We start from the raw sequence: 19,876 nt of genomic DNA, 5'->3' as shown, positions 1-19,876 counted from the left end.
TAAGTTATTGTGTAGGTATCAGACATTTTAACGAAACACTGCATCAAAAAATTCCATATATTTTCACACTTTCACTCAGAATCTTAATAATTATAGTTGGTACATACTGACAGCAGCATACCAATTACCAGTATACTTATTAGTTATTTTGTATACTTATTTTTTATACGATTCTACGATCTACCTATTCATAATCTTACCTTTAACTAAAAATATGATGTACTATACTGATTAGTGGCTATTCCGCTTGGTCGGCCGCGCTTTCAAATGGCAAATGACAGAATTATCACTGTGGATTGTGGTAATTAATTGTTTGCTATTTTTGTCCGCGTCGTCGCCGTGCGTCGACGAAAACGTTCATATTAATTAATATATTTATATTTACGATTGAATCAATAATAAATATAGGTAATCATTTATATTTAATTTGTATTATTAGTCTGTCTCTATAATCTATATTATGTACAATGTATACTGTCGACCGCCGACGCACGTAGATCGCGCAGCTACGCGATCTAATAATAGAATGACGAATAATTATTTTACGCCATAATATATAATTTTATTTTTGTTTTTCATTATTATTTGAAATAAAAATATTTTCTTACTTCTAAAACCAATCATTAATATAAAAACCCACAAAAAAATTGCGCCCACTAAAATTTTACGCCCGGGGATCAATCCCCAACTACCCCCCCCCCCTAGTTCCGCCACTGACAATAATCCAATAACATTCCCAATGGTTTCCAAAATAGATAAATAGATTGTGTAATTAATTATAATGCATCAGGCGCGGATCCAGAAGATTTTTACAGGGGGTGCTCAAAAAAAGACGGGCAAGTGGGTGTCGCTCTGCTTAATGCTTTACAGTAGGTTACAATTGGATCCAGTGGCGTACATACGGGGGGGGGGGGAGTTTCGGGATCAATCTCCCCCAGGACCAAAAAAAAAAATTGTGATATTATTGATGAATTTCTTATTATTAATCATCCGTGTATACACAAACATACGTTATAATAATTTGACTATTGAGTATAACACTATACTTTACCAACAACGAAAAAAGATTTCATAATGAAATTGTGGGTGACGTATATCAATCAAAATAGACATTTGATCTTACACAGTCAGTTAGTTGCGTACGGACATTAATACATCTTAGTACGACCAAAAACATACCCTTTCCTTTTCGGCCGTTTCACTTTTCGACCAAAAAAAGTTTAATATAATACACAATGATTTTGTTAAGTTGGTTTCAAATAACTACTTTAAAAAGTAGTGAACCAGCAACCTAACCTAAACAGTGCTAACAAAAGTGAGTAAAAAAAATGAATTATGACAGGAATTGTAATTATTATCATAGTTTTCTATATTTTATTGACAACAAAAATTATTTTTATAAATATTACGTATTCATTTATACATTTTAGTATTTTATACAACTTATATATTTATTAATATTTCTTTATAAGTATAACATAAAGACTTATATGTAATTATTATCATTATTTATTTGTAACCTACTACTATATTTAAAAATAACTGATAAAAATATTTTTCTCTACATGAAGGCATGGACTGGAACCTGTCGGGTGTTTCGGTTCCGGTTCCGGTTCTGGTTATTAAATTAATTTGTTTAAGGGTTCCGATTTTGTTTCGGTTTTCTAAAAAAATATAAGGGTTCTAGAACCGGTTAATTTCGGTTAATTTTAATTTCTGATTATTAAAGATTTATTAAAAAAATAGTCTGATATAATTTATTTATTCATGTTTAAATTGTAATTATTTCATGAAAATAGAAGTTATTATGAAAAGTTAGAAAAACATTAAAACATTAAAACACAATACCAACATCTCTATTGCTGACTGCCGCCGACTCGGCGCACGTCGACAATGTTAATAAAATGGATTTTCTTATCTACTATTTTAGATTCTGAGCGGAGCGAGGAAGCTATTGTTTTTATAATGGTGTTTATTTTTTTTTTTTTTATATCCTGTTCCTGTATACAAAATTTCTTCCAGAAGGAGTGCTTCGATTTCAACATATAGTACCTTATCTTTTAGAAAATTGGATCAAAATGGTACTTTAGAGAGGTTATTTTCTGATTTTCTCAATAGTTATTTAATGCCACGGGAAAAACCACCGAAAAATTACGAAAAAACGCTAAAAATGGGATTTTAATTTCGAACGCTTTGTTTATCACCATAGAAACTAATAAAAAATTATAATATTATAATATTAATTCAACTTACATGATAAAATAATTAATAACAATATAAAATATCCAGAGTGACAAATCGTCCTCGCTCAGAATCGTTTTTCTTATACAATGATATTTTATCATTGAATTCAAGTCTAATACAACCCATTATACAATGACCCCCTTGTAACCTGTGATTGTTAGGAAAATGGGTAGTTTTAAAGAGAAGGTTTTAGTGTTGGTTATTTTTTTTGAACCCCCCCCCCCCCCTCATAGCAAATTTGAATGTACGCAACTGATTGGATCACTGTATAGTCTGTAATGGATGATGTTAAATTTGAATTCAATGATACAATATCATTGTATAAGAAAAACGGTTCTGAGCGTTTAAAATTTAAAATGTCCGTAAACAGCTCAAAACGACTCAAAATATTTTGTAAATTTTATCAAATATGGGAATTGATAAGATGTTAAAATATATTATGTAAATTTTAGGTAGGTATATCTACAAGTATTCGTGTTTGAATTACAAGAAAATAAGAAAATCGCTACATGTTTATATACTCATGCCTACATGAGAAATCGAGATAATATATACGATGTAAAAATTTAATTTAACTTTCCGGTTGATATTTTTTTTAATAAAGGTAGACATACGTACTAATGAGGAATCTTGTATTAAATTTTCTAATTTTAGATTCAAAAATAAAAATTTTTATGAATTTCTAACTCAAAATAATTTGCACATTTTTGTGATTTTTATGTATTTTGTCAACATTTGAACTTTAAATGCTTACAAGAAAAAATTGTGACTGCATTTTTAATATTTTTCAGCTATAACAATATATAATACATTTTAAAACTTTAAAATGTTATTGACATTCAAAGAAAAAATATTTATAAAATTGGAAACTAAACATGTTCAAAACAAACCAAAATATTTTGAAAATTTTATCGTGTATAGAAAATGCTAATATAAATATTCACAGTGAACATTTCATGTATCTGTTTATTTGTTTTAAAGTTACACCAAAAACCAGAATTGATTTCGTCGAAAACCAATTTTACTTAAAAATTACCGTTTTCCTTCATTTTTATTTTATTTTTCTCGGCGCTTTTAAAACTATTGCAATTTTAAATTTTGACCTTCTGAATGAACCAACTAGATTCACTTTCCCATCGATTGAGATACTGTTGAAGAAAATCGAAGCACTTGTACTGCCCCAAATACGGTGATGACAGAAACAAAGAAAAAAAAATTTAAAAAAAACATCATCTACACATCGCTCCGATCAGAATTTAAAAAAAAAATGGTTTCGCCTTTATATTTTAGATTATTATACAAATTTATTTTATTAGTGGCTTTGACGACAGGGGGTGCCTGAGCACCCATAGCCCCCCCCCCTGAATCCGCGCCTGTAATACATTACATTAAACACTTTAATATATTTCTGTAAGAAAAAAGAAAAGTCTGTTGAAGAGGTCTGGGGGGGGGGGGGGCGAGGCCTCTGCCACCCCCCTGGATCCGCCACTGATGTGGCCAAGTATAAATTAAACCTAGTTTTTTTACTGTTTTCGTATATACCTAAATAATATGTATTTTGTTAGGGGAAATGTCAATTAGTGGGAGAGGGTTAAACATGCTGCTCGTGGTTATATATATATAGATAAGTTATATGAATATTTCCCGCGGTTTTCCGAGATTTAGAGTGATTCACTGAATCACATTATTAAAACTTTAAGATATAAAGTCTATTTTAAGCACAGACCTTATACTACTAATAATATATTAAGGTCTATGATTTGTCTATAAATTGTATTATGATAAAAAGTAAAAACATAATTTAACATTGAACATTGTATGATATGATATGATAAGATTAAATTGCACTATCGAAAGATGGATGCTGTAAAAATAATAATATTGCAACTATAATCACAGAATAGATATCATAATCGCATATATTACATTGGGTTTATTTATTGTTATCATTAATCATTTGAGTGTTTTCACTTCGTAAGTACTAGGTAGTAACACGAACTAGATAAAGATTAATCAGTACTCAGTAGTTACTAGTTAATCACATTAATAATAATAATAATGAATACCTAGATTATTCATAACTCATTTACTCATTCGACATTAGTCATTAGTCATTTTGTACTAGTAACTAGACAATTAACTACTACTTTAAAAATACAGAAATACTATTTTGTACTTTATTTCCTTCAGAAACATACAATTATTTCTATACTTACCAGTTATTTCTTAGAGTGTGTCAGTGTGTTTTATAGTTTAAATTTTAATAACAAGAGTTTTTATCAGATGTACAATTTTATTTAAATTAATATAATAGGTACAACACAATTTAAAAAAAATGTCTGACATAACGGAAAATAAAGAGGACACTTCATCCAGTAATATTATAAAAGAAAATTCACATTCTCAAATTAATACCACAGGTAAATATTTTATATACATACCATTAATTATTTATATGTATTTTATCTTGATAAAAAATCACGACTTCTTTTTCTTCGTTGACATCTTATAATACTCCAAATTAAAAGTAAAATAAGAAGTAATAAAACTATTGCTGATAGAACTATTAATGAAATTTCTGCAAAATTTAAGTATTCTGCAACACAAAAATGTAGGCCAGGTAAATTAGAATCCCGGAAAAAAAATACCCCGGAAAAAAAATCCCCAGACTACAATATTACTCACAACCACATGCAAATGGTTGAACAAATATTTTTTAAACGTTAATAATTAGTATCTATAATTAATATTTAATTACAAATACGTATATTATATTGTTAAAAAAAATTATATATTATAATTTATAAATAATATTTTGTTTTCAATTACGATAATATATTATGTGTAATTCAAATTAACTAACTTAATAACTTCACAAATAGGTATAGCATATAAAAATATTTCGAATGATCAATACGTCAAATAATACAGTTAAAAACATACTAGGTATACAAAAATATTATTCAAAATATAGATAATAATAATAATATAAATAAATAACTATAAATAATTTTCGAAAAATTAACAATGGCATTTTATATTACTATAATAATACACATTTTATGTTGGTATATAAATTAGCGTTTAAAAAATATTTATTGAGTAATATTGTAGTCTGGGGATTTTTTTTCCTAGGGTCGGGGATTTTTTTTCCGGGGATTTTTTTTCTGGGGGATTTTTTTTCCGATTACCGGTAAATTATATTGTATTGGTAAAAGTAAATGGTACTCATTAAATTTTCAAGGAGCCTCAGAAAAATTTGCTACAAAAAAATTGTACCACTTTGTAATTAAGTATTTATTTTCAACTGTTAAAGTTAAAATCAATAGCAAGTAATAGGTCAAACCTATTGAATGTATAAACTTAGTTTTATTATTATTATACTTACGTTTTTCTGCATCTATTGTTTTTTTTTGCGTATTTCCTCGTAGGTCTGTGGCAATGATTTCAAATTTTGGAAAACAACATGTTGCTGTATAATATGCTATTACTGGTTCTTTAGTCCCGATACTAAACTCACTACGGAACCCGTAAATTATTTGGTATTGATGAAATCATAGCTAATCCTAAAATACAAACAGTTTATTTTAAAATATTAAAATAAAATTAATCATCGTAAAATCAAATTGTTTTTAAAATGTATTGGCCAATTTGTAAATGCTTCCAAACTAAAAGACTTTTATGAGTCTTACTTAACTTTTTTTGTTAATTTGATATTGGTATTTAGGATGAGTAAGGATCTATAGATTTTTTTAACATAAGCTTATTCTTAAAAAATATTATTCTATAATGGATTATAAAAGTATGATATAAAATTAAATTTTCTTAATTAGTTTTTAAACATTCACCTGAATTTTCATCTTGAATAGTTACTTCAATATTCCATTTTTCTGATGCACAAGTATGTGGAGTATCTGCAAAACGACAATCCCCATTAAATACATAATCTATTGTAGGGCGTGTAGTATCTCCTGTCTGAAAATATGATATATAATATATTCATTATTCAATAGTTAATGAAAATGTAGGGGTATGTACTAGATCTTACTAGTTTCCCAATGTAAAAATTAACTTTTATAGCTTCAAATTCTGGATGAAGAACAGAAAATGTAATTTGATCAGTTGATCCTTCTGGTCCTATTACCTCCAAAACTACCATCACATCAAATGGTGGACTATTTGGAGGTAGTATCACACTAAAATATTAAAACATATTCAGGTATAAAACAAATTAAAGATAGTTTATAATTAAATATTAATGTATTACCTATATAAAATAAACTAAAGATATTTTGTAAACAACTACATTTTTAAAGTGTATCTTAAATATAACATTGTAATAAAAATTATTTACAATAGTAATTTTGTTAAAATTGTTATTAAAAAAATCATAAACGCAATATAAAAATGATTAATTTAAATAACAAAAAAGCTAGTAAGTGCAGTGGTGTTGAGGATGTCAGCAGTGTTGGAAGTTTGTCCTTTGTCCATTTGGTCTTTGGACAAGATAGTGAATTATTACAGTATACGTTTTGAATGCAATGATTGCATTCGATAAAAAAGATTCTGAGCGGAAGATTAGTACAAACATTTTAAGCAGTTATTTTAAATATTTATTCGTTTCTATAGTGATAAACAAAGCGTTAGAAAAAAATCGCTTAGCAATAAGATATTTTGGTGGTTTTTCCCGTGTCATTAAAAAACTATTGAGAAAATCGAAAAATGACCTCACTAGAGTACCATCTCAACCCAATTTTCTAAAAGATAAGATACTATATGTTGAAATCAAAGCACTCCTTCTAGTAGACATTTTGTTTACAGGATAAAAATAAAAAAAACATTGTAAAAACCACTAGCTTCCTTGCTCAGCTCAGAATCTAAAAGTTAGTTGATTTTAATTTTAATAAGTTTATATTTGGGCCAAACAATATTTGAAATTTAAATTTCAGTGTTCAATATTCATTTTTATTTTACATTAATGTTATTATATCAACTATCCTATTATATTATTATAATAAATAATAATTATAAATATAACACTTACCTTGTAGGTAAAACTGATCTTATAAGACCCATTTGATCATAACAATTAAAATTATATTCCATAGGTGTCCAATTTGTATTAATAACTCTGAAGTATAACTTAACTGTTTCTCCTGAAACCCCTGATAAAACAGAATAAGGAGACAGTTCCAGTCTAAAACTTTTAGATCCATCTATCATTTCATCTGACCATGATTTATCAGAAGCTTTATCTATAAAATATAATAATTAATAACATTTAGAGGGCTTCTTACTCACATGTATAATTGTCACGGTCTAACAAATAGCATACAAAAATGTACGTTCAGTATTTTAAATTTTACTAGTTAGCATAAATTTTATAGTGAATTAACCTATTATCAAATTTAAATGTTAGAACATAATCTGTTTTCTTATTAGGTTTTTATGATATTTAAATTTTTAATTGTGTTAGGAATACGTACAATTGTTCATAATGAGGTTCATAACTTACTTAAAAATTGAAATATCGTAAAAAAAACAAAAACAGAAACTTAGTGAACGTAGAAAACATTTCAGTGTGTTTTTATTCTATATTCAGTGTTCACTTTTGTATTTGTTGGCGACATGCACATTCTACTTGATTCTTCTTTGTCTCTCGTTAGAATACAAAGCTTGTCCCATTATATTGTTATCACTAAGTTAGGTAAGTTTTATGTTTTTCAATTTAGAATATGGCATAGGCTAGCTTGTAAATCTTAGATCATATACTTGAATACATCACTGATTTAAGAAAATAAAAAAAAACTTGGAATAACAAATTGTAAATATTTGTATGTTACCCAGACAGCATTTTGTAATGATAATATTATAGTATTATAATAACGTTAAACTAATATTATTCATTATTATAATGTTATAATAATATTATTAAACAAAAAATTGCTGTCTGGGTAAATGTTAGTAAGATACCATTTTTTATTAACTAACATTTTTTTTTGAAAATGTCATAATATGCCTATAAATAGCTTAAAATCAGTTTAAATTTCTTTTAAATTTCTTTGTACTTAAAAATTGAAGTAATTTAAAGTAATGATAATTTACATAATATGTACTAGAATATTTAAAGTTTCTACCATTAGTATTTTTAAATTACTACAAAAGATTGAAAATCGTTTATTTTACGTGTGAATATTCAACCACTCATATAAAATGTATGAGTTTAATGTGTCTTTTTATGCTGTACTTTTTTTTGAAATTTCGGTATAAACAACTTTTGAGGAACCTAGTATTGAATTATTTTTAATCTTTTTGACCACATATATTATTTTATCGACATTAATAGAATACATTTTTAAAAAAAATATTAAATTTCAAATGTCTATAAATAAATAGCTCAGAGTCATAATATTAGACAAAATTTAGTCAAATTATACCATGAATATGAACAAATTGCGTACATGAGTTACAACTAACAACTAAATAAGAAAATAAAATTCGTGCAACACTGATTTAACGTAAAAATGTTAGGTTTTTTGACTAGAATCACTTTAGAAGAGATTTTAAAAGTTGAAGAATAACGCATTTTTACGACATAGTTGTAAAATCCATACATTCATTGCTCAGCTCAGAATATAAAATTTAAACTGTCATTCAAAAAAGTAAAAAACTCAACAATTACCTATAGCGATAAATTTTTCTTTTTTAACGTTTATTTATAGCTTAAGATTATGTAAATTAAATATTTAAAAAAAATTTAATACTTTTTGATAAAATGAGAGCAAACTGTTAAAGAATCACATTGTATTAATATAATTTATAAAAATGTATTTAAACACGAGCTGTAACTAACTACCTAGTAGGTATACTATATTATTATCAAACAATTCTTATTGTTCAATGTTTGAATATGTAATTTCTAAGTTATTACGTCAACTTTAGAGATATCAGTGTTTATGAAAAAGTAACTAATACGTAGATATTATTATTATTTAATTGTTTACCTATTGGTTTGTTTCATAGTAACGTCATTTAATGAAAATTGCATACGCACATCTTGGTCAAGGCTATTGTCTATACATCATCAACCATCATATTTCTATAATTAATCACCCATGATAAAAATATTTTCAAAACAAATACTTATTGATTTTTGTTATTTAAGATCAATTTTATGTATTGATTATATCAGTCTACCAGCTATGTTTTCAACATCATGTTCCTTATTAAATATAAGGTATGTAATATTTATATCACTAAATTTATCACTTTCATTATCTAAAGTTTCATCTGTATTATGTAGCATAGTTTTTGATGAATTTAAGTATTAAGTATTATAATTATTAATTTATAAATAAAAACATTTTTATTATAAAAATAATCTTGTTTAAACTGAATTTAAGAGATATTCCATATTCAAATAACAAAGAATTTTATATTATTTTCATCTTTATCGAATATTATAAAACATTCTTTTCATAAATTTCAAATGGATTATTTAATAATTCGTCTTCACTATTTCTAGTTTTTTAAAACCAATTTATACACATCATTAAAAAAATGATTAATCCTTTTAATTTTAAATAAACTATAAAATAATGACGCATTACAACCTTACATAACAGTTATTATGGCAACTCTTAATACTATGTTGTGGAACTATGTGTGAACACTATCGCATTTTAAAGGTCAATAATTTGTGTTTTTTTCTGAGATAATATTATAATAATATTATATATAGCAAACTTTTTTTATTTTTTTATTGTTTAAACCCACGGCGGCACTGGCCATTGGGTAATATATAGAAAACTAATCTAGAATTACTAATAATAAAGATTAATTAATTTGCTTATCTAATTTTTATATTTTCAAGCATTAAATGATGTTCTGTAATTTCTCTATTATCTATTAATAATATTATTTTAATTTTTCTATTAGTTTAAATTACTTTTTGATTGATATTGTTCATCGTTGATTTTAATTTCTGAAACTTGATTCACGATTGCTAATGGTTTAGGTATTTTTTCTTTACAATTTTCACATTCACCGTTTTTACACCATACAATTTCTACCTGAAATAAATATTTATTAATATAGATGTATTTTAACAATTACCATTGTACTATGCTGAAGCTACATTTGTATGGTTTTGTAGAAAAAAGTCTTCATCAAAAAACATTGATTTTTCACCAAACAATAAAAATTGATTCTTTGAAGGATTCAGAACATCTATTAATCTAGAATAATACTTTTGACTTTGTTCTTGTAGTAAATAATCAGTTTTATGGTGCTCAGACATCAATTCGTTAAAATTTCTCAGAATTATATTATGAACCATACTCTCTGTAAACAGGAAATGCAACCATTGAGTAGGTATAAGAGTTTTACATAAAATATATACAGGAAGTTTTCAATTACTTATTAGTTATTAGTTTTTATGCTATCTAACACATTTTGTTGGATAAAAGGTGCACAGGATATATGTTGAGTCATAAAAAATAAACAATGACTCATTTTCACAAAAACTCAGAACAATATAAATAGTTGTAATTCAAATTTAAAAGTTTAAATATTTACTTATAATAATTGTTTTAATTACATTTTTCTAACTTGTAGTTCATTTTTAATTCTTTTAATGATAATTATTTTCCAAATTGTTTTAATGTGTATTAATATTATACTAATCAAATCATAGGTTTTTTCCTTAGAAATTGCCAACCTGTTCGTGTTTAATAGGTATTCTAATAAATAATTTATTAAAAATACTTTATAAAAATATTTTTCCTGAGGTCAAACCAAACTTTATATTTGAGATGAATGACTGATATCTGATATCTGATAGCCAATAGGTATAACTTTCTGTGAATAAATAGTAATAAAAGTTATAATTTTATTTTTTTTTATAGTATGACAATTATTATTGACAATCATAGGAGTAGTAATATATGCTGGGGAGAAGGCCAAGAAAGTCGTCGCATCCCAACATTTTATTATGTGGACAAATATATCTAAGAAACTATTTATTGTATATTTAATAGACAATAAATAACTCGATAAATAATGTTTATTCAACACATTAATTAATTTTTTTAAATCATTATGCTTGAATATTATTTTTTGTATGAGTTTTATGTATTAACTAATTAGTAATTAAAATATTTATATTGTATAGGTACACTTAAAGTAATACACATTATATTATGGATAGTTCTACCTATGTATATTTTTAATAATCTTACAATTCTAAAAAACTTCAAGGACTGCTATTTAGTGTTTACATATATTAATTTATTATTATTTGTTAATTATTTGAGGGATAATTAGAAGGGAGTCATCTCCTCTATTATACTTTTAGACATAGTTGGTTATAATTAATACTTGTTTTCCAGGGCGTCTGCAGGAATTTGTCAAGGGGAGGGGAAAATATTTTCATTTTTACTTTTTTTGTCTCACCACCCTATTGGTTATAAAGTATTTTTGTGACATATTTTCTTTCATATAGATAAAGAATGTAACAATATTTATGAATTATATGTACATAGTTAGTTAAAACTTAATATTGCAGCATTAATTTTAATTAATTGTTATGTAATTTTAAATTATCAAATACCTTATTTTTAATAGATAAAATGTTGCCTTTGGTTTTATAATTTTAGGTAATTAATAAAATTAATTATTTCTAGCTTGTTCAGTCATCGATACCACAAATTTGAAAAGTTGTAGCTATTGTAGGTATGCCATCTATGAACATTAAATTTTTTTATCAAAAAAGTTAAAACTTGGTTGACACTGCAGTATTGCACTTGGTCTCACCACTACATCTCATAATCTATAAAAGCAACGTTCTTAGTTCTGACTCTGAGTCGAGTGTAATGAAAATCACTGTGTAAAAAAAAAAAGTTTTTATTTTTAATTTAAAAAAAAGTTTATTTTGCGATATTTTATATTACAACGGTAATGATTGAGATTGGGATTATAATGCACTTTGCATTGTTTTCTAAATCTAAGCAATACTCGTTTTATAACATACCTACATTGAATTTTTTGACGATTTTAAATTTAAGGTCATTTTTTGCATTCAAAGACTTTTAGAGCATTTTGAAGTTTTTTTCAAAATTTAAATTTAAATTTTAGTTCTAAATTTACACATGTTTTTGTATGATTTTTATAATAAATATATGATCTAAAGTCTTAACCTATAGCTACAGCAAAAAAAAAGTTAATTTTCAGAATACAAGTTCTGTCTGTTAAACTTTTCTACAATCATTTAAAAGTTTAAAATGTATATTAGAATTTATATCTTTAATAATAAAAATAAAAATAATATAGTGCACTATTTAGAATTGTTAGGGCATTTTTTAGTTTTTTTAGAACATTAAAATCATCATTCATCAATAATAATATATGATAATCAACCTAGAAAAAGCCAAGGGAGGGGCGACTGCCCCTACTTGCCCCCTGCAGATGCCCTTTGTAATGTATTCTGCCCTAAATGTTCACCCCAAGTTATGCCACTATATATGGAATACCATTTTAAATAATTTAATTTATGTCAATTTATCCATGAATAACACGAGCAAATATAAAAAAAACTTTCTTATAAATAAAATATTATAGGTATACCTTAACAGCTTAACATATCAAAATTTCCAAATTATGCAAAATAAATTTTTTTTTTTGTATTTATCTTAAAATGATGATAATACTAGATGTCTAGGTTGTATCTATATGAACCCATATGATGCCCATGGAGTTTATTACTACTCCCACCAAAAAAAAAAAATTGTTTTTAACATAGGTAGTTAGAAAAATGTTAAAATGTAGGTATTAGGGGAAGAATAATATTATATAGAATAATAACTCTTTGTGAACCCCCTCTCTCTAATAATTTTAAATATAGTTATATGGCCTCAGGTTTTTGTTTATAGATAACTCTGCTATGTTTTCCTTTATCCAAATATCCAATAATGATATACAATCACTATGAGTCCCAAATCCCGGTACAAATAATAAGTAGTAATAATAATTATTAGTATCTAATATTCTTTTATATTTTTATGTTCAGGTAAAAAGTAAAAACAGTTATGTATTATTCTAATAACTTAATTTATTGTTTTTAAATATAGCTTAATATAGAATATACATACCTTCTTTTTCATCTAGTCCATATATAGTCGCATAAGTATCATTTTTTGCCAAATATCCTGTATTTTCAAAAAAGTTATTCATACATTGTAAAGTTGCTTTTTTCCAATCTGTTAAGATTGTAATATTTTTAGCAATAATACACGGAACTGTACAATATAGTAAGAACAAGTTTAATAAATGCATGATGATACCGTACAGGATCAATAGCTATTGAAGATTATTTAGACTTATTTTTGCTTATATAATATTTCTATTAATTGTTATCTATGTCAAATATTTATCTATTAAGGATAGGTTTCCTATAGACTATAATTATCTAATATGTATCTTTCTTCATAAAAATTAACCAAATATTTTTATTTGATTTCAGATAAGAATACTGTTAACCAATTCCAGGAATCTTCAACTCTTTCTCTATTACAACAAAATATTAGTGAAGTGAATTTGGAAGAATCCCAATCCCAATGTTTAAGAACTGCAGGTGAAAAACTTAAACAACATCTAAATAGTAGTTGTGGATTTTCTAATCTTGATGAATATAATTCTCATATTGTACCACCAAGGAGAACATTGGAAAATATTCAACATACCATCTCTACACCTCTTATAGGTTATTATATTATTATTATTATATATTAATACTACAAATGATCAATCAAAATATAATGGTTTTTTATAATTTAAAATGTATTTCAACATTATAAAAATATAACCAACATTTTTGTATTAATTTAATAATTATTACAGATAATTCTGAATTACCATCAACTAGTAATGTTGTGAACAACCAAAATTATTCAATAGTTACGGAAACATCAAACATGGTTATAAACAAACCATTTAAAACTACGAGTGCTCCAGTAAATATATCTTCACCGCAATCACAATCAGAAGTATAATATAGTTGATTAAAATAACTATTAATTGAACAAATAATAATGTTGGAAGTATAATTATTTATAGGATTTATTACTTTGCATATACGAACCTATAAAATGGCATTGGTTCTATTGCAAGTATGCTGATAAAAATAAATGGGTGCCATTTAGTCAAAAAGACTCTGATGCTATTGAACAAGCCTTTATTTTAAGTAATAATATACTCAATATATTATTAAAAATAAAAATATTTGAAGTTGTTTTTATGTTTAACATATTTTAGATGATCAGTGTAATGAATCCGTTATAGCAACAGATGGTAGTAGATTTGATGTTTACTTAAATCAAAGAATTCGTAAACCAGTTTATTGGTCTGATAACACGACTAATGTACGTCGTTGTTCTTGGTTTCTCCGTAATAGCAATGGATCTAATTTTATTCCTTATGATGAAGTCATAGCTACTCTTCTAGAGGTAATAGACATTAGTGCCTTATTACTTATTATAAATATTATAAATATGATATTAATACAATTACTAATTATACTTAGGAAGAATACAAAGCAGCTTGGGAGAGTAATGAATGGGGACGTAGAGTTCCAGTTGGTAATTACGAGGAAGTAGTTTTTCATAGTCCTACAGCTATAATCCACAACGGAGTATCTATAACACTTCTAAATAATAGTGAAGAAACTCAAATGGATCAAATGGATCAAGCAGCAAATATAGTAAAATAATAATATTACAAATTAAAACAGTAGTTTTAGAATGCTGTATGTTTAAAAATAATTTACAGTCTTCATTAAAACAATGCATAGTCAAACGAGGGTTTGAAGAATTTGTAATTCCTAGTGATGAACCATCAAAAGTGGATCATTTATTATTTATTGTACATGGAATTGGGTCTTACTGTGATTTAAAAATGAGACCAATTTATGAAGTTGGTATGTCATTTTCTTTACTTAAGAAAAATATAAATTAATTAAACTCAAAAAGTAAACTAGGAACTACAATTTTGAGCCGGGTTCTTATGAAGGCAAAATTTGTGTGCCGCAAAAGTGTGAGTAGTGTGACATCACAAAAAGATGATTCCTCTCATGATTTTTGGATGCCAAATGGCAGCATTTTGGATCTGACAAGCGAGTGGTCTAAATTAAAACTGCATGAGATGGGCCTTGCAGAAAATGTTGACTCGATCAAAAACTGGCTTTAGAAACTTAAAAGAACCCACACATTCATACATTGATAATATATATTTTACAACAGTATATACATTTTTTTAGTGGATGATTTTCGAAGTTTAGCTCTTCAGTTAACACAGTCACATTTTAAAACATCATGTCAATCAGAAAAAATTGGTAGAATTGAAGTATTACCTGTTTCGTGGCATTTAGCTCTCCATAGTGAAGATATTGATTGTAAGCTCAAAAGAATTACATTACCTTCAATTCCACGTCTCAGGAACTTTAGCAATGACACTATATTGGATGTTTTGTTTTATACAAGTCCTACATTTTGTCAAGTGATTAATTTGAAAAAAAAAAATGTTTTATATTTATTAACAGGTTTATAATTTTAGACTATAATAAATGCTGTTGGAAATGAAATGAATCGAATGTATAGCCAATATTTATCAAGAAATCCAAATTTTAATGGACATGTTTCAATAGGTGGTCATAGTCTTGGATCTTTAATTTCATTTGATTTACTGTGTAATCAACAACCACCAAGTCCAACAAAACAAACTGTAAGTTTGTAATATACATATATTATTGGATATAAGGGTGGTTAGTACTTCGTGTTGTCTGTTTTTTTTTTTTAGGAAAGTCAGTATAAATTTTATTAAAATTAAACATATCAAATAATTATAGTGGTATAAAATATTGAATCATTATTATGACTTTATAATTATAAATTTTAAAAAAAGCCATCAAGTAGGTTAGGTATTGCTCTGTTGAACAGTAGGTGTCGAGTGTATCTCTTAACGGAATAGGTCACTGCAATGGGTGTGTTACATAACAAAAACACACTGTAAAATAAATACATTTACCGCTCTGTTCAGAATCTAAAATATGTGTATATAATTCTAATATTTAATTCAGCGTGCAGTATAATATATTCTTAAATAATTGACAACTTATTATAACAGGAATCATCTGTAGCATCGGTTGTTCAAAAGCAAAAGTCTAAATTAAACCGTGGTGCATCATATGTTACATTAGGAAAAGCTGGTACTGGACAACCATATATCACTTATCCACAACTAAAATTTGAACTTGATTACTTTTTTGGTTTTGGTTCACCTATTGGTAAATTGTTTAATATTTAATTACACCATAACTATCTTATTACTAATTTTTATTTTTATTACATTATTCAGGTATGTTTGTAACAGTGCGAGGTATTGAAAGCTTAGGAGAAAACTTCAAGTTTCCTACTTGTCCAGGATTTCTCAATATTTTTCACCCGTATGACCCAGTTGCCTACCGTATTGAACCATTAATTAATGCTGCTTTTGAAAATATACCTCCTTTCCAAGTGCCACATCACAAAGGGCGTAAAAGAATGCATTTAGGTAATTATATATAAACTTATTATGGTATATTTATATTATAACATATTACATAATATTTAGAACTAAAAGATACTATGGCACATGTGGGAGCAGCTTTAAAGACACATCTTGTAAATTCTGTAAAAAATACGTGGAATACTGTTTATCAGTTGGCAATGTTTTCTAAAGTAACTTCAGGTCGTTCAATAGAATACGACCCTAGGATTGTAAGTATATTCACTATAATTTAAATTTCCATGAGTTTTGGTTTTATAAGGAATACAAAATTCTATTATTCTAATATTGCATTAACATTATCTAATAATCAAACATTTTAAGTTTAATACTCAATTAATCTTTATTATTCATTGACAGATCTCAAATACTTAAAGATATTTCTTAAAGTTAAAAAAAAAACAGCTGCTTATAGCTTATAAATTATAACTGTTTGTACAAATGTGTATAACATTTATTAGCACTAAGAAAATTTATCATTGCTTGACTCTAGTGGCGGCGTGAGCTTTTTTTTTTATGAAACTTATTGAAAATGAGTGTACATCCACTTATTGTTCCTGTGTTAATGTGGATGGCTAACCCCAACACCAAAAACCAAAAAGTACATTGAGATGAGTCTATCGATAAGATACCTACCACTCTTGTACAAAGCAGAAACTTCATAAAATTGCTAAACACGCCTCTGCTGCTTGACACACACTTCTACACAATGTCTGATATTGTATATTTGATTAATAATCATTTATATACTTTCTTAGTATGTAATCTATTATTCTATTAGTAAAAATCTTTTATTATTATTATTTTCATAAGAAATTAGATCAGAAATCACAAACTCAACATGCAGATTCTACAAATGCCTCAAAAGCGTTTCAGAGTACGTCTGAATACCTTAATAACAAACCTGGTATTCTAAACAAAGGTAATAGAATAGATTGTGTTTTACAAGAGGCACCAATTGAAAGTTTTAATGAATACTTATTTGCTGTAGGCAGTCATTTATGTTATTGGTACGTGAAAGTTTATTTATCAAGAATATATAATACAGAATGTCCTGTGAGGATATACCTATTATTAGATAAAACCAGTTTTTTGCTGTTTTACTTATAAACTAAAAAAATGTTTAATGAAAATAAAATGTTGAAAAATTAAAATAATTTATTTTTTAATTTTTTACTAAAAAATTTAATTAAATTAATAAATAAAATATATGACCTAGTCCTTGTATCTGAGTCTAATAAAAAAAAAAAACATTTTATGATATATTTATTATCTCAAGAGATATCGCAATGGGTAAATCCTCGCGGGACGCTGTATATTTAATTTGATAAATTAATTATATATTAAGTGCAACAATTTAAATCTTTTGTAGGTATTATCAAACTGTCCTTTATACAATTTTTTAGAGCTTTAATAAACAACATAGTCGGCTTTCAATAATTCAAAATAAGTAGAGTTTGGTCCCCTGAGAATCCCCCATTAATTCAAAGAAAAACAATGCATTTATATGTAAATCAGATGTTACTAGAAGTAACTCATCAATTCAAAGTAAAATTTAGGGTTAAAATACTGCAACAAGTAACAATTCAATATTACTTTCACTCAATTATTGTCTATTGGGAGTTGTTTCACTGTAGTCTGTGATTGAGTGTTCAAAATAAACATTCTTATTATTAATCTTTTCTCGTCCAATTTAAAAATAAAATTTTTCAAAAAAAAACAATGATAATCAAGCATTTTCCAGGTATGTTTTTCTAGACCCATTAGACATAATAATGTACTTATTTAATTGAATATTTAAATTATCTATTTATTAATTATTTATAATATATTTTAAACAAAACACCTTTTCTGTTAATTAAAAATAAATATTTAAACCTACTTATGCTTATACATATTTACACCGATGCATCTAAATGGATAATATACCAATCAATAAACATTAAATAAAATTAATCATAAATAATTAAAAAAAACTATGCAGTCTTAGGAGTATAAAAAACCACACAAAATTAATAGTATTACATATTTACATTACATACATTCTTATTAACTCTAAATAATTAAAATATTTATTTTTTCCTCCAGATATTTCAAAATTCTTTGTAATTCAATGTCTCTCCAACTTAAAATTATTGAAAGTCAACTATATTCAAATATTTAAAGTTGACCCCATGTGAGACATAATTATGTAGCATTGAATATTCTTTCTTTTTTTTTATTATAAATTTTATAATTTATTAAATCTAATTTATTATTTTTGTAGGGAATCTGAAGACACCATTTTGTTAGTATTGAAGGAAATTTATTCAATACTTGGAGTATCACCTGATAATCAAATTCAACATGCTATACTACCATTTGATATCCACGATAGCGAAAATTCTAATTATCCAACTAGTATGCAATTTGAGGAGCCACCAGGATTTAACATGTCTTTTGGATCATTATCTTCACTTTATGATGATAACTGTTAAGCATATTGCTATTATAGTTATTGAAAAAATAGTCTATACAATAGTTTTAGGAATGTTATATTTTATGTAAAAAATAAATAAATTGATAGGTGTTTTAATATTTACTGTGATATTTGATATTTATTAGTGTATTAGTGATATTTATTAAGTGTATTTAAACTAAGTAGAAATATTACAAAATGTATAAACATATTCAATAAAAATTGAAGAATTGTTGTATTATGTTGGGTATTATGTTTTATTATATCACTGTCAAATCACGAATCAATATTAGACTTATAAGTTAATATGTTGTATCGTTATTATTTAGTTTATTTAATTTTATTATTTTCATTACAGAATTTTTATAAAAATGTTAAGGAATAATTGCTTTCAAAGTCAATGTGTTAACTTATATTTGTATGCACATGTATTATAATTTTATAATACATATCATTTGTATACCTAACTCACCAAACTTAAGGTTTTCTTTTTTTTCAGAAACAATACATTTTTTTTACTTGAAAATAATATTCTTTTTTATTAATTTGTCTGTTAAATAAGTTAAAATTTTGCTCAAA

At 25.9% G+C, this 19,876-nt stretch overlaps 2 protein-coding genes across 5 annotated transcripts; one reads left to right on the top strand and one right to left on the bottom strand.

The window, feature by feature from the left end:
* Window positions 1-4,236: 4,236 nt before the first annotated feature.
* LOC107882141 (phospholipase DDHD2) lies at window positions 4,237-19,773 on the top strand. 4 transcript variants are annotated; one of them, XM_016803225.2, is made up of 15 exons: window positions 4,554-4,664; window positions 9,268-9,481; window positions 13,763-14,002; window positions 14,140-14,285; window positions 14,356-14,482; window positions 14,554-14,744; window positions 14,822-14,998; window positions 15,067-15,214; window positions 15,554-15,792; window positions 15,850-16,017; window positions 16,420-16,579; window positions 16,651-16,845; window positions 16,906-17,051; window positions 17,653-17,849; window positions 19,106-19,773. In XM_016803225.2, the coding sequence occupies exons 4-15, from the start codon at window positions 14,214-14,216 to the stop codon at window positions 19,314-19,316; spliced, it is 2,031 nt and encodes a 676-aa protein (XP_016658714.1). In that variant the 5' UTR covers window positions 4,554-4,664; window positions 9,268-9,481; window positions 13,763-14,002; window positions 14,140-14,213; the 3' UTR covers window positions 19,317-19,773. The 4 variants fall into 4 exon arrangements, with proteins under 4 accessions (XP_001950294.1, XP_016658714.1, XP_029342708.1 ...); XM_001950259.5 differs by lacking the exon at window positions 9,268-9,481 and having other exon boundaries at window positions 4,237-4,664; XM_029486848.1 differs by lacking the exon at window positions 4,554-4,664 and having other exon boundaries at window positions 9,432-9,480.
* On the bottom strand, window positions 4,527-13,584 carry LOC100575678. Its single transcript, XM_016803226.2, has 8 exons — window positions 13,392-13,584; window positions 10,382-10,587; window positions 10,193-10,316; window positions 7,289-7,499; window positions 6,293-6,440; window positions 6,093-6,219; window positions 5,633-5,810; window positions 4,527-4,840 (listed from the first exon to the last, which is right to left on the bottom strand). The coding sequence occupies exons 1-7, from the start codon at window positions 13,573-13,575 to the stop codon at window positions 5,764-5,766; spliced, it is 1,047 nt and encodes a 348-aa protein (XP_016658715.1). The 5' UTR covers window positions 13,576-13,584; the 3' UTR covers window positions 4,527-4,840; window positions 5,633-5,763.
* Window positions 19,774-19,876: the final 103 nt, after the last annotated feature.

Source organism: Acyrthosiphon pisum, chromosome A1 (assembly GCF_005508785.2).
Source record: "Acyrthosiphon pisum isolate AL4f chromosome A1, pea_aphid_22Mar2018_4r6ur, whole genome shotgun sequence".
NCBI lineage: Eukaryota > Metazoa > Arthropoda > Insecta > Hemiptera > Aphididae > Acyrthosiphon > Acyrthosiphon pisum.
This window is presented reverse-complemented; position numbering and strand designations above follow the sequence as displayed.